At 52.7% G+C, this 13,959-nt stretch overlaps 1 protein-coding gene across 4 annotated transcripts in view; it reads left to right on the top strand.

The window, feature by feature from the left end:
* Positions 1-2,152: 2,152 nt before the first annotated feature.
* Positions 2,153-13,959, top strand: part of ST8SIA2 (ST8 alpha-N-acetyl-neuraminide alpha-2,8-sialyltransferase 2) — a 42,058-nt gene continuing 30,251 nt past the window's right edge. For all 4 annotated transcript variants that reach the window (XM_081124400.1, XM_081124401.1, XM_081124402.1 and 1 more), the window contains exon 1: positions 2,153-2,425. In XM_081124400.1, the coding sequence (XP_080980526.1) occupies positions 2,328-2,425 (98 nt within the window). In that variant the 5' untranslated portion in view covers positions 2,153-2,327. The remainder of the gene's footprint in view (positions 2,426-13,959) is intronic.

Here is a 13,959-nt window from a genome sequence, read left to right on the forward strand (position 1 = left end):
GAGAAGCAGAGAGCAGAGAGCGGGGCTAGCCAGCTTCTTCTTGCTCTTGGGCGATCTTATTAATCAATTATAAGCCACTCAGGAGACCATAGCTGGGTTGCAGCTCACATCCCATATCATAATTATGCACTTACACATCTGTCTTCCTCCTGAACCGTGAGCCACTAGAGGGCAGGAAATGTGTGTCTCTCCTCTTTGTATCTCGAGTCCCTAGCCCAGAGCCTGGCAGAGGGTAGGTGCACAATATTGTTGAGTGATGGAGCGAAGGACTGCCTGCCTGGAATATTGAGCAGCGTTAACAGCTGCACCCTGTTCACACCTCTCCTTGTTCAGGTATCCCAACCATTCATCTCAGAAAAATAAGATAAAATGATAAATACAGCTCCAGAGCTCCTAAACCACCCAGCGAGACAGAGGGAAAGATCTAGGCACTCAGAAAAGATCTAGGCACTCAGAAAATTCAGAGAAACGACTGGTTAGACCACATGGCCTGGAGTGCTGGTGGAAACCCTCTTTTGATGTGTTACCATTTCTAAGGGATGGGAAGAGTGGCATCCAACAGTCTCCCCCCAAGAAAAATAAGTGGTAATTTAGAGGAGTTCGCCATAATAGTGCCTGAATTTTGCAAGGGGCTGGGAAAGACATGAGGTGCTAACAAGGGAATTGGGACACCCCTCCTCTGGGGAAAAGACATCTGCTCCGCACACGCCGAGCTTTCCCCTTTCTCTGTGCTGCTTTCTTCTCCTGATCTCCAGGCAGCGTGATGGGAACTCCTCCTGCAGGCTGTCCAGCAGCCCCCTGGCTGGGAAGCCTCCCTCCTGCTAGTCTTTCCTACACACCAAGAGGCAAAAGGACTCTGGGCACAAGCTTTGGTGGGGAAGGCTATTGTTCCCCTCTTACCTTCCCAGGGTCCCCCTGAAGGGACTTAGCCACTGCCAGCCCCTCTGAGGCCTGGCTCTGTATGGCTGGCCCGGGGGCACAGGCAATGTGCCCCTCCCATTCATTCAGGAGTCCTTTCCTGGCCGTTAGGACATTCCATACAGCTTCTCAAACAGGACTCTTTTCCCCAAACTCAAACCCAGGGACCCTTTCATAATAAACCAGATCATTTCTGGGGAGTTAACATTTCCTGGTTTCAGGATTGTTATAGTTAGTGCAAGAAAAAACAAAAACAGGTAATTATTAATTTCAGCAAAACGTAACTGGGCCCTTCTCACCCCAGGCTAAGGGTTGGTGCACAATGTAAGTTGAGTTAAATTGTCTAAAACTGGGGAAGCATCAAATATTAGGCACTGGGGGTGGGGGAACGTTACTCCTTGTAGGAGCTATCTTTTCTAGCAGGCCTTTAGAGCAAGATAGGGCTAGGGTGGGAGGAGGGGGCTACTGATTTTCCAGGCAAGGGCGAGAGCAGAAGAAATGCAGTCCAGCCTGGAGTCAGAACTGCAAGGGTTAAGCGAGGGCGGTCCGAGTCTGCCATTGTGGGTAAAGCAGCCACTCCTCCAGCTTAGGCCGAGGGTTCCAGCCTGGGCTGTGTGACCTCAGGCAACTCAGGGAGCCTCTCCGAACCCAGTCTCGGTCTGTGCGTGGAGACCAAGATGACTGCCTGGTGGTGGCGGCGTGGGGGGTTGGGGTGTCTCGGGGCTCAGCCCCTGGCCCACAAACTGCGGTCAACATCTCCTCCAAAGTTGGCCAGTCTTGGATATTTCTTCTCCCCTCCCCTTCCCGAACCTCCTCCTAATCTGTCAACTGCTGAAGCATCTGCCTGCCTGACAGCGCCTCCCCGCCGCACGCGGGGGCTGTCCCCGGGTGTCGGTCTTTGTGTCGCGAAAACTTTTAGAGAATGAACAGGCGCCGGACAAAGAGCGGTGGAAGGAGGGCGTTTGCCAGCCGCGGGGTAGCAGGGCGGTGCTCGCCCTTCCCTGGGCTCAGCCGGGTGCCTGGACGCGGCGCCCAGCTCGGCCTTCCTGGGCGGGGTGGCAGGCTCCGGCCAGGTCCCGGCGCCCGGGAGCTGAAAGAAGGCGGCGGGATGGGCGAAGGCGGCTGCCGGACATCGGAGTTGCCGGGGGTGGGAGGAGGCGAGCAGAGGCGCGGAGCAAAGCTGTCAAACTGCGCGGGAGCCCCACGCGGGGCGGGGAAAGCAGGGGGAGAGGGGCGGGGGAGGAGAGGAGGGGCGGGCGGGAGCGAGAGGGAGCGGGCGGCTCGCGGCGCCGAGCAACCCCGTCTGCGCTGTCGCCGCCGACTTGCCGGAGCGCGGGTGCCCGCCGCGCCGCCGAGCCCGCAGCCCGCCGCTCGCTCCAGCCCGCGCGGTCTCGGGGCGCGAAGCCACCATGCAGCTGCAGTTCCGGAGCTGGATGCTGGCTGCGCTCACGCTGCTCGTGGTCTTCCTCATCTTCGCAGACATCTCAGAGATCGAAGAAGAAATCGGGTAAATAGCTGCGTCTGGGCCCGTGCCCAGCCTTGGCGGGATCTCTCCCTCCCCGGTACTCTCGGGCACACCCCCCCAACGCGCTTTGTGTGCGCCGCGCCCCCCTATCGCTGCGTTGGAAAGGTGGGGGGCGGTTTGGGTCGCGGTGGCGGTACCTTGGGCCCGGGACGGTTTGATGAGCGACGGGTGGGGGCGCGGCTGCCATGGGGTGTCCCCGGGCAGGGAGCACGGGCAGTCTCCGGCTGGCCAGCATCGGGGAGCAGTCTCGCCCCCTCCCCCTTCTCCAGAGTGTCCACACGCGACATCGCCTGGGTCGAGGGAGGGCGCCGGGGAGTGTCTAGGGCCGGCAGAGGGGCCCAGAGTGGCGGAGGCAGGAGTTTCTTTGTCTCCCGCTCGGCCGCTTTCTCGCCTTGGCAAAGTGGGCAGGGGACGCGCGGGGATCTCTGCGCTGGGGGAGGGGATCCCCGGGCCGAACGGAGGGCGGGGGCTCTGTATGGGCTCCCGGGAAGGGGAGTGTCCCCAGTACATACAGACACGCACACGCGCCTCCCGCCGACCCGGGAGCCGGGCTTTGGGGCGCGCTGGAACCGCTAGAGGCGGAGCGCGCGGGGCTGGGCTGACACCTCCGCCCTCACGGGCTAACCCACGGCGCCCCCTGCACCCCCGAGCTCCCGTGCGCTCGCAGCGCGGAGACAGACCTTTCTGGAAAGTCTATACCGCCGCCCGGTGGTCTTCGGGGCCCCCTGGCGCGCCGTCTCGCCCTAGCTTTTCTCTGGATCCCTCCAGAGGTGGGGCGGGGCCGCGAGCCCCTGTCCTCGCGCGGGACTCGCAGGAGCGCGCACTTGCCGCGCAGGACGCACCCGCCGTGGGTCCTGGAGGCTGATGCTAGCAGCCCGCCTGGCAGCCTTGTGTGCACGCGGGGCCGGCCCCCTCCGCGCCCGCACCATGAAAAGCCCCCGACCCGCAGGGGCAGCGAGGGTTCCGAGGGGCCGGAGGAGGGGAGGTCTCGGAGTGGGCACCAGGTCCCTTCCTCCACGGGGCTAGTGCCAAGCCAGGCGCCCTCCTCGAGCGTGGTGCTGCGTGCGCCCCTCCTTTGTCCCATTTGTCATTTCATTCTCTCGGCACGAGCTGGCCCCTACGCTGACAGTTCCCTCGAAAAGGAAATGCCAGCCCTAGGCCCAGGATGCGCAGGCCCTGAGCACCCCAACCTGGGGCAGGTGCCGCTTCCTGTTCTCTCCTTTCCCCCTGTTCGTCACTGCAACCCCGGAATTCCTCCTGTGAACCCCACCGCACTCCAAGAACCCTGTCCTCTGCCTCTGTCTCTGCATCACCCTCGGTTTCCACCAAGAGCTCCGAAAACTTTCACAAATACGAGTTAATAATACACGGCCGCGTGCCACCAGCTCCCACGCGGAGACAGGGAACAGCTTTCCGTAGCTGTTTAACTCAAAACCGTGGGCAGGAAAGGAAACGGGCTAGCCAGCTTTCGGGTGATGGAAGTCCCAGTCGGGGGCCTTCCTCTAGCCCCCGCCCCCCCCAGACATGGGCTCTGCCTGGCCCAGGCCACCCACTGACCTTGAGGGCGAGAGGGCGGCCCAGCGGCCCCCCTGTTCTGCTGTAAAACCCTAAGAGGTGCTGCGCTGGCTCACTCATCCCGTGCCCTCCACCCACTGAACTTTCACCGAATCCCTTCCACGTGCCAGGGACTTCTAATTTTCAAAATGCAATCGGAGCATCACTTTGCACATAATGCTGTACTGTCTGCCAGGTACACTGTAAAGCCCCACTCTCCACTCAGGTGGCTCCAACAGGGCACCCAGGCATAAGCTCCAAGACCTGAGCCAAGAAGGGCACTCACATACGTATTTAAAACCCAGCGCTCCTGTGCCATGAGGGCCCCCTGGCACTGTTTCATTGGAGGCGTGGGGGGGAGGTCCCTGCCTGGGAAAAGCTGTCAGACAAGTCAAATGTGTTATGTTCCATGGCACTGTCCTTCGCCCTGGGGCCCCTGTTCTGAGGCTGACCCCTGGCTTGGCCACTCCCGACCTGAGACGCCCACCTACCCCAGTAACAGCAAGCCTGCCCCACACGTGTTGAGCCCAGAGGAGTGGAGACATATCCGGGAGATGCCATGGCTGGGGAAAGAAGGCTATGGAGCAGAGGACGGGAACCCCAGCAGCCCCTCATATCTACTTATATGCCAGGCTTCAAGCTCAGTGACTTATTTAATCCTTGTAACCACTCCAACTTTGAGCAGCCAGAGGGGGCTCCATGCGGTACGTGTCCCGGCCCAGTGACAGCACTGTCTTCCTCACCGTACGCCTTTCCAGGAGACCTCGAACCATACTGAAGACCATGGTGTCACTGTACCAGCCCTGCCTGCCTCCCCCAACCTGATCTCCACCTGTGCTGTGGAGGGTTACACATGCTCTGCCCGCGTCAGCCCCGGGAGACGGCAGTGACCGTAAAAGGATGGCTGTTTCTGGAAAACAATGAACAGTGGGGCCCTGTGATTTGCTAGAAAAGAAGGAAGGAACCTCTTTTCAGAGTAAATTTTTCAAGGATTAAGGCATGAGAAGCGAAAGAACAAGAATTATTACACCTGTATTGTCTGGAGGGACAAAACTGAGACACATTTTCCTTAAGCTCCTGATTCCCTTCCTTAGAAAACGAGGGTTTGACGTGGTGGCCTCAGAGGCCCTGTGGCTGCCCTAGGAAGCGCGTAAGGTATTACGAGGCTGAGGCCTTTCTTCCCAGGGACTTTTCTGGGAGAAACATCTCTTTTCCTAAGTGATGATTTTCAAAGTTACATTTCCACACAGACGACAGCGCGGTGACTGCCAGGGGGAAGGGGGTGCGGCAGGCAGGTGAAGGTAAAGGAGAGAAATGTGATGGAAGGAGACTTGACTTGGGGTGGTGAGCACACAGTACAATATACAGATGGTGTGTTATAGATTGTTCCCCTGAAACCTATATAATTTTATTAACAAACGTCACCCCAATAAATTCAATGAAAAAGAAAAAAGTTACATTTCTAACTCACTTGTGGAAGTGCCTCCCTGAGGCTGAATGCAAAAGGGGAAATGTAGAAAGATAAGTTCTCCGCAAACGCCAAACAAATCCGGGGTTGGGTGGGGCTTTAGGGGGGGAAAACCTCTGATTAACACATGCAGCACCCCAAATTTTAGAGTCAATTGGATCAAGTTATAAGCTAAATCTTTTTCTAATTGTCCCTTGGGCTTCAGTTTTGAGAGTAACCTCCAAGAGGGGTGTGTGGGCATGACTGGCTTGCCCACCATGGTGTCCCCAGAACCTGGCATTCAGAAGGCACTCAATTAACATCTGTTGGGTGAATATCCTTCCCAGGTCTGGCCCAGTGATGGGTGCTCGCCATCCTTGGGCAAGGCTGAGACTCAGAGCCTTAGGATGGGAAGGGAGTGTAGGGCTCCCTCTAAGAAACCTCTCTTTTTACAATTAGGTAAATTTGACCCTGAGAAGCAGCACTCTCTGGGTTAAGGACAGGGTCGGCCTGCATGGGTCTCCTTTGTAACTCAGTATAACCCTAGCTCCCAGGTGAGCTCCTCTAATCACATAAGAGGGACAGAACTCTGGTTAAAGAGGAGGTAACTAGTAATAATAAAGTGATTAAGATAATGATGAAGATGAAGATGATGATGGTTATCATCATTTATTGATTTATTGAGTGCTTGCTATGGGCCAAGAGCTATTCCAACTGCCTTGTAGACATCAGCACATGTCATCCTTCTGGCCACTGAATGGTCACCTACCAGTGGCGCTGAGATTTACTCTTTTCTGAGCTCTGTATGCCAGGCACTGTGCTACCTGCTTTAAAGTACTAGTTCACTCAGTCCCCACCAACCTCTCTCAGTGAGGTACTGTAGCTATGTTAGGTTTATCCGTGAGGAAACTGAGACTCAGAGAGGTTGTATAAATTGCGAGTGATAAAGCAAGTGACCTTAGTTCTACAAGAAATCAAAGCCGTGCACTTGACCACCATGCTAGACTGCCCTGACCCTGAATTCTTTTCCCCTGTAGATCTACTACAGAATAGGTCTCAGAACCAACCTTCCTCACTCATTCCCCAGGGTTCTCCCAAAGGCCCAGGTGAATGAAGAGGCCTGGAGGACTCAGGCTCGTCTCCCTGAAGTGTCCCTCTGGTCCAGTCAAGGTCAGTGTGATGCTACAGGACAGAATGGCACTATCCCGTACCTTTCCAGACAAGCTCACCTGCTGGGGGCCTGAGCATCTCAGATGTACAGGTGTGTCCTTGGGCTGTGTGGGGAGGGAAAATTCCCCTTGCATTGCAAACCTGACTCATGTCACTGGAGGCACCTTTTCCACTTCGACATGCTATTTGACAAGGCACCTGGGGGTCTGGACCAAGGGTGATAGTAAAGATATTTAACAACTGGCCCCTCTTGTGGACTGACCTGTTAGAATGGACATCAACTGGTCAGAACCAGTGCCATCCAATATACTGTGGCCAGGAGTCCTGGTGCCCCAGCCAAACACCAGGTCCTATCTAGGAAAGTAACAGACGAGGGGTGATATTCAGCTACCGGCAGCCCAGAGCGAGGCGAGGTGCACCTTTCAGTGGATGAGGCCAGGTAGACGTGAAAGGATATGACCTTTTCTTTGAGCAGCTGCAGCCAGACCCTCAGCTTCTTTTTTTCTAAAGTCCATCCTTCATTTCAGCCCTCGATGCTTTGCTCAAGTATTAACATGATTGGAGAATAAAACAGGAAAGAAAAAGACTTTGGTTTTTATTCATTTGTTCCAAGTCCTTGTTGCCAACGATTCCTCGCATCAAATTTAAATTGTAAGTAGATATTCAGCCTAGAGAGCAATTCACCACTTACGGTCTCTCTCTCTCCTGTTATAAAGCAGGCTTGCTAGGTTTTAAAATTGTTTAGGTCTTACAAATTGGGGATGTTGTAAATTGCAAATTATAAATACTTCTCAGAGAGAGTGGCACTTTACAAAGGCTCCCGTTGCTTTTATCGTGGTGACAAGGTAATGCCTAAGCTGGCCCCTGCCTCCCTCTTCGGTCTTCCTGGGCTCCAGCCATTCTGCGTTGCTCAGTTTCCAGAATGCACTGCGACTTCAAGCATCGGCGCCTTGGCACATGTCTTGCCTCTATTTGGAACAGCCTCCTTGCACACACTGCCTTCCTGACTCCCACCCCACCCTATCCTTTCCTCCCCCGATCCTCCTGCAAGGCTAAGGGCTGGTATGGCCACCTGTGCAAAGCATTCTCAGACCCCATACCCTCCTCAGACCAGTATCCTGTGGAGACGGGCTCAACAATTACGTTTTAATTTTTCTCTATCCCCAGCCCCTGGTGATAAGTATATGGTTTATTAAATGAAGCCCATAAAGTATCGTTGGAATGAACTCAAGCCTAGGGCACGACAAAAATGAGCATTCAGCCTTCTGCCCCCCAAAGGTCCATACTGTTCTAATAGCAACCAAACACCTTGCACTTGCTCAGAAAGCCCACTGCTTTCCCAACAGGCGGGCCCAGCCTAGATAAGGGCATCGTGATCATCCTAGCATGTTGGTCAGCAGGCCAGGGGAAATGAAAGGCCCTTTCTAGTTTGTAAGAGAGGAGGAGCCAGTGGTATGTTCCCACCGCCGGTTCAGCTAATAAGCAGATGTAGAAGCCCACCGCCAAGCCTCGGTCGGGCTCTTTACTCTCTAGTAGTCCTTTCTGGCCCGGCCACCGCCCCCAGCCACCTTCCTTCTGCCTGGGGACGAAGTGCCAGCTCTGTCCATCTTTATCACCTTACTGGCTTCTGTACTGGCATTAAGAGCAGGCTTAACTTGGGGCTTAACTCTTTTCTTGCAAGGGCTGGTCCCCAGAAAGGATGCTGGAAGTCGTGTGTTTGAAATATTGAAGGAACAAGAAAGGTGAGGCCGGGTCCGTGTGTTTCATCTCGAAGATTTTTCTTAAGCACTTGTAAGCGATGTTTTGATTTTCAAACACTGGTCAAACCAGGGGATGGGCATGGATCGGTCAAGACTTGTGGCAGCTGTGTGGCCCCTAGACAAGCTGAGGAGCCTCATATCTCTCAGCTGTCTCAGCAAAAGCGACTTAGACAGACAGATGGGAAGAGCAATGAAAATGACCGAGGGAGTGGCAGGGACCTGAATGCCGTGGGGGGTGATGCGTCAGGAGACAGGCCCATCTCCCCACGAGAAGCCCCAGGGTGAGACGCTTAGGTGCCATCTGTGCCCAGGGAAGCCATCCCGTGTCTGAATGACTGCCGGTCTGGGGCTTGTCCTTAAGTGTTGGGATTAGTCACTCTCCTGGGTGGCAGCTGGGCTGGTTTTAAATTCTCCCCAGTGGCCTGCAATTCGTCACTCGGCTAGGAAGCTGCCTGGTGTCCTGACGGGACCTGTTTGTCCCAGCATTTTCTCAGTGTCAGCTTTCACAGACTTCACCAATGGCGAAGGGGACTGCTCCAACTGGGGAGAGAGCACTAGTCTATATTCTGAGATGCTATTCTTTTCTTCTTTTGGGCATTGACAGTCCTTCTTTCCTGAAAGAGGGTGATGGTAGATAATACTTGTGATTGTCTTCCTCAGCTGGAGAGGTTGGTTAACCTATGACTCCCCAACCTCAATTTTCCAGGAATATTACTGACCCCTGAAATCCAACAGTCTGGCTCTGAGTTTACCTGGAAGAGCCCCTCACACATCTTTTCCCTGTCAGCAGAGAATTACCACAGTCATATTGGGCATGTCTGCGTGTGCCAGGTGATATCCTAAGCCCTTTAGCTATAGTCACGCCTGTCATCTTCCCAGCGACCCCATGAGGTCTGAGTTATTGTTATCTCCACTTTATGGGTGAGGAAGCTAAGCCCCCAAGCAGTTAAGTAACTCAGCCAAAGTCACAGAGCTAGTAAGTTGCAGTGATGGGGTTTGAACCCGGTTTCCAGGGAACAAGGAGAACTCTCCAAAAATGTGCTAAGTGACATTGAGTGGGGAAAATATGCATGCTCGGATTTCCAAAGGATGACGCTTGGAAACACGAAGGTCTATGGGAGAAAACCTGGAAGCAGCAACACTGAAAGAGACCTGAGGGGACAGTGTGCTACAGGTGAGGCTGTAATGGAATACGGCAGCCCCAAAAGATCGATACAATTTAGGGTTGTCAGCCCCGGATCACCTTATTGCAGGACAGTGATCCCACCACACACAGACTGTGCCTTCTCTCTTTCCCTCTCCTCCAGCCACCTCCTTGCCCCCACTGAGTCTCACCGGAATGGCTCTGGAGCATGGTATTTGTTTGACTGTCTCATTACAGGGGGTGGGGGGAGCTGAAGGAAGAGAAAAACAACACAGTGATTAAGGCCTGGAGGAATTTTCTTCTGGGGAAAGAGAAGGGCTCCAGCAGTCAGCTTCCTTAGGCCCAGTGGAGCCTGGCAAGGACGGAAGGATGTGGTGAGGGAGGAGACGGACTTTTGCAGAGGAGATGGTACAGGCACAGTGAGCCCCATATCCCAGGGTGGGCATCGATCGTGCCTGCAGTTCTGCTGAGAGCTCCATGGGTCACTTGCTAAACCCTCCTAACCCTGTCTGCCCATTTGCAGATGAGGAAACAGAGGCTCAGAGAGGTTCCAGGACTTGCTAAGGTCACACAGCCAGGAAACAAGGAGCTCGGATTTCAACTGGGTTTGCCTGACTCCAGGGCTCACACTACTGACTCTAATTACTTTTGTACACTGAAGTCACTGGGCTCCTGTGCCTCTTTCTCCTGCGGCCCTGGGCCCCCTACACTCTCAGTCCCATTTTCTGTACCACACAAAGTTTGTACAAAGAAGCTGGAAACATTTGAGATGATGGAAACAACTCATGACAGGTCAGAGGAGCCTCCCAATCACAATGGGGCATGGCCATTGGGAACAACATGTCAGTGGATGTTGAGGAAGGGGCGGCCACCCTTGGAGTCTGCCCAGTGAGGTGTGGGAGCTTGTTATTAGGTTTCCCCATCTCCAATTTCAAGAACAAGAATATTGGCTGTGCTCAGAGAAGCGATACCCAGGATTAATCCACACCTTTCTCGGTAAATGCCAGCAAAGCTTAAATAATGAAGGGAGGAGACATAAGATATCCCGAGAAAATGAGTCGGTAAATTGATAGGGCGGGTGACTTTCGTTTGCTCTTCTCCTGTACGCAGCAAAGTTCCTTCCTCTGCACCTCTGAGGTTCCAGAAGTTTGGGGGTTGACTTCATGTAGACTTTGGATAATGCCTGATCTGTCCCCTAACCAGTAAAGACTGCCTGGCAGGTGCTCAAGACACACTGATTTAAGAGTGGAATTTTGGTTTTAACAAAACAACATCAATGTATTATTTAATTAAAAAAATAGTACAGTACAAAAAGCATGGTGGGGAGGGGGAAAAGAGGAAAGGACACAAACCTACAATTAGCAAAATAACATTTTTTGCTATGAGTATATGTGGACACACCTTCTGGAAGTCAGAGCTGTGGAACGCGCGCATATACACTTTTTTGCGGGTACTCTGTAAATGCTGTTGGCCTGCCTGCCTGTTCCCATTCAGTGGAGGGGCCCATAGGTCTCATGAAAGCCTGAACCACATGGGTGGGAGGCACAGAGTGGTAGGGCAGGGAGACATGGAGGAGGCAGGCTGGAGATCAAGGGCAGACAGCCCAGAGCACTCCTCCCTTCCAGATCCAGGTTCCTTTCCTTACCATCTGCCTGTCTGGTTCAAGGGTGAATCTGAAAAGAGAAGAGGGTCCCCAAATGCTGATCCTGAGATCTGGCTCCTGCGTGGCTGGGAGTTGCTGAGATGGGGCTGTCTCTTCCCTTTTAGGCTCATGCCACTCAGTTCCCATATGAAAACCGGTAGGAGCACATGCTTTGGGTTCCAGTGGCAGGATGTGCAGAGCTGTGGTGCAGCACCGTCTGAGGTTGTTAGAAGCTGTGCTGGCCCCACCCCAGAGTTTCCGATTGAACAGGTCTGGGTGGGGTCTGAGCCTTTCTGTCACCAAGGTGATGCTGATACCTTTGGTCCTTCCGAGGACCACACTGGGAGAGCCACTGGGCTAGAGCCTTGTCACTCAAAGTGTGGTCCTCAGATCAGCAATATGAACATCATCTGAAGTTTTGGAAGAAATGCAAAATCTGGGGCCTCATCCCAGACTCAGGCCTAAAGAAACTGAACCTGCATCATAATAAGACGCCAGGTAATTTGTATAACTCTCCCAATATTGGTGGACATAACTGGTTTCCCAGCTTTGTGCAGAGTCCCGGCCGAGGCAGTGATCTTGGTCCACCAAACCAGGGCAAACTTGTCTGAGGATCTCTGTTGCCCATCACAGAGTCAGTCTACAGTGACCCTCAAATGGATGTCAGAAAAATTAATAATAATTATTATTACAGACACTTGCCGGATGCTTGTGTGTGCACCAGGAGTTTTTCATACATCATTTCACACCTTTATTATAAAACCCCTGCAAACCCACTTTATGGGCAAGTAAGTTGAGACAGGTAAAGTAACTGCTTAATAAAAACAGAAAAGAGGACTGGGTTTTATCAGGGTCTGGCCACTGTTTCCCAGGTGTCAGGATTTAGCCCTGGGCACTAGGCTGCTTCTCTCTCTTTGTTCCTCATCCACATGAGGCCCAAGGTGTGAGGTAAAGCACAGAGACATCCTAGCCAAGGGTTGAACTGATTTTAAAGAAGTTTAAGGAGACTACAGTGTGTCTGTATGAGAAACAGCTCAGGTCAGAACAGCGACAGAAATCTCCAGAGAAGCTGGTCAGCAAAGCACTCCTAGGCTGTGTCCTTAAGCCCTCGTGAGCTTGGCTAAGATGTGATCACTTGCACGGCCAATGGCCCCACTTCACAGTTGGCACACACAGTAACAGTTCCCTAGAGTTTTGAGGGTGCCTGAGTGGTTTTCGTGGCTTGCCCAGCCTGCAGTCTAATTCCAAACTCCACTCTCAGTTATGAAAAATGGAGGAATGGAGGGGGGAGGCCTCTAGGGGTGGTTGAAGGCAAGTGTAGGGGGCCTTTTAGAACCGATGTGCTCCTTCAGATAAAGACAGCCTCCCGGCAGGCTGGAAGCCAAGAACATAATTGTATTTATTTTGGCCATTACTTTCTATTTAGGGCAAGGGATAGTGGTATTCTATTTATGATAGTGATATCAAGATTCCTTTTATGATAAATTCATTTATGTTTCCGAGTGAATCAATTTAAAGAAAAGTAGTAAGTCAATAAAGTAAAATTATGCAATCACATGAGGCAGACCAGGAAAACGACTGAAGCCTATGCAGTGACCACACTTGGCCTTCCTTCCTCCACATGGCATTACCTGCCCTGTGGTGGCAAAGCTGTGACAACTCCTTGCAAAGCTTCCAGAGAGAGCGAGTTCATCTTTTCCAGAAAAAGTACCAGATATCATTTCCCACTGTATGTGGGGAATTGCTCAATGCACAAACAAAGCATCCTCCAATCAAACAGTCTTGTGGACGACTTAAAAGGCAAGGATGATTTCAGCCCAAAGGCTCCCCACCCCAGCAGCACCACTCGGTCAGCCCCCATCCTGCAGCCTCTTGCACTCTCTCCTCCTTTTGCAAGTCCTCACACTCCCTAGTTCTTGCTGTGCCCTTCTGTCTTGCTAGACTGTAGCCCTAAGGGGCCAGGACCATTTCAGGACCTTTTTCTGCATTGCGCCTCCAGCTCCTTGCACAAAGCCTGGCGGAGAGTCAGTGCTGCCTTGGAGAACAAAGGAAGGAAAGGAGGGAGGGCAGGAAGGAGGGACTTAATTCCTGGAAGCTCAGAAAGGTCCTTGCTACCTACATTCTGCAATTAGTTATATAGTGTTGACCTCTGGACAACTCGGGGGTTAAGAGCACGACCCCCTTTGTAGTCGAAAATCCACGTATAACTTTTGACTCCCCAAAACCTAACTACTAATAGCCTACGGTTGACATAAACAGTTGATTAACACATATCTTGTATGTTATATGTATTATATACCGTATTCTTACAATAAAGTGAGAGGAAAGAAAATGTCACCAAGATCATCATAAGGAATAGAAAATACACTTACAGTATTGGAAAAAAATAGGCATATAAGTGGATCCGTGCAGTTGAAACCCTTGTTGTTCAAGGGTCGACTGCATTTCTCTCCATGACCAAAGGAGAGGAAGTATGGTGGGTTATGTGAGCTCCCGCATAAGTGTCTGGTTTGAAATCTATGGCGCTCCATCTTATTTAAGATGAAGCCATTTCCTTTACCCCATTCCGTAAAGAAAGACCAGCCCACAGATAAAGTAAGTATTGTTAGCAGGGCGATTCATGGTTCTATACAGGCTCCATGGCCTAGTACACAGAAGCCAGAGGACTGGAGGGATGTGGCCAGAATTGGGAATCAGCTGAGCTGGCTGCTGGCAGGCTGCGATCAAGCTGATAACGGGGAGATTAATAAGGATCCACAAGCTCCTGCATCCTATAGCATCAAGGAGGGTTTTTTAATC

This window comes from Miniopterus schreibersii (genome assembly GCF_964146895.1).
Source record: "Miniopterus schreibersii genome assembly, chromosome: 22".
Lineage (NCBI taxonomy): Eukaryota > Metazoa > Chordata > Mammalia > Chiroptera > Miniopteridae > Miniopterus > Miniopterus schreibersii.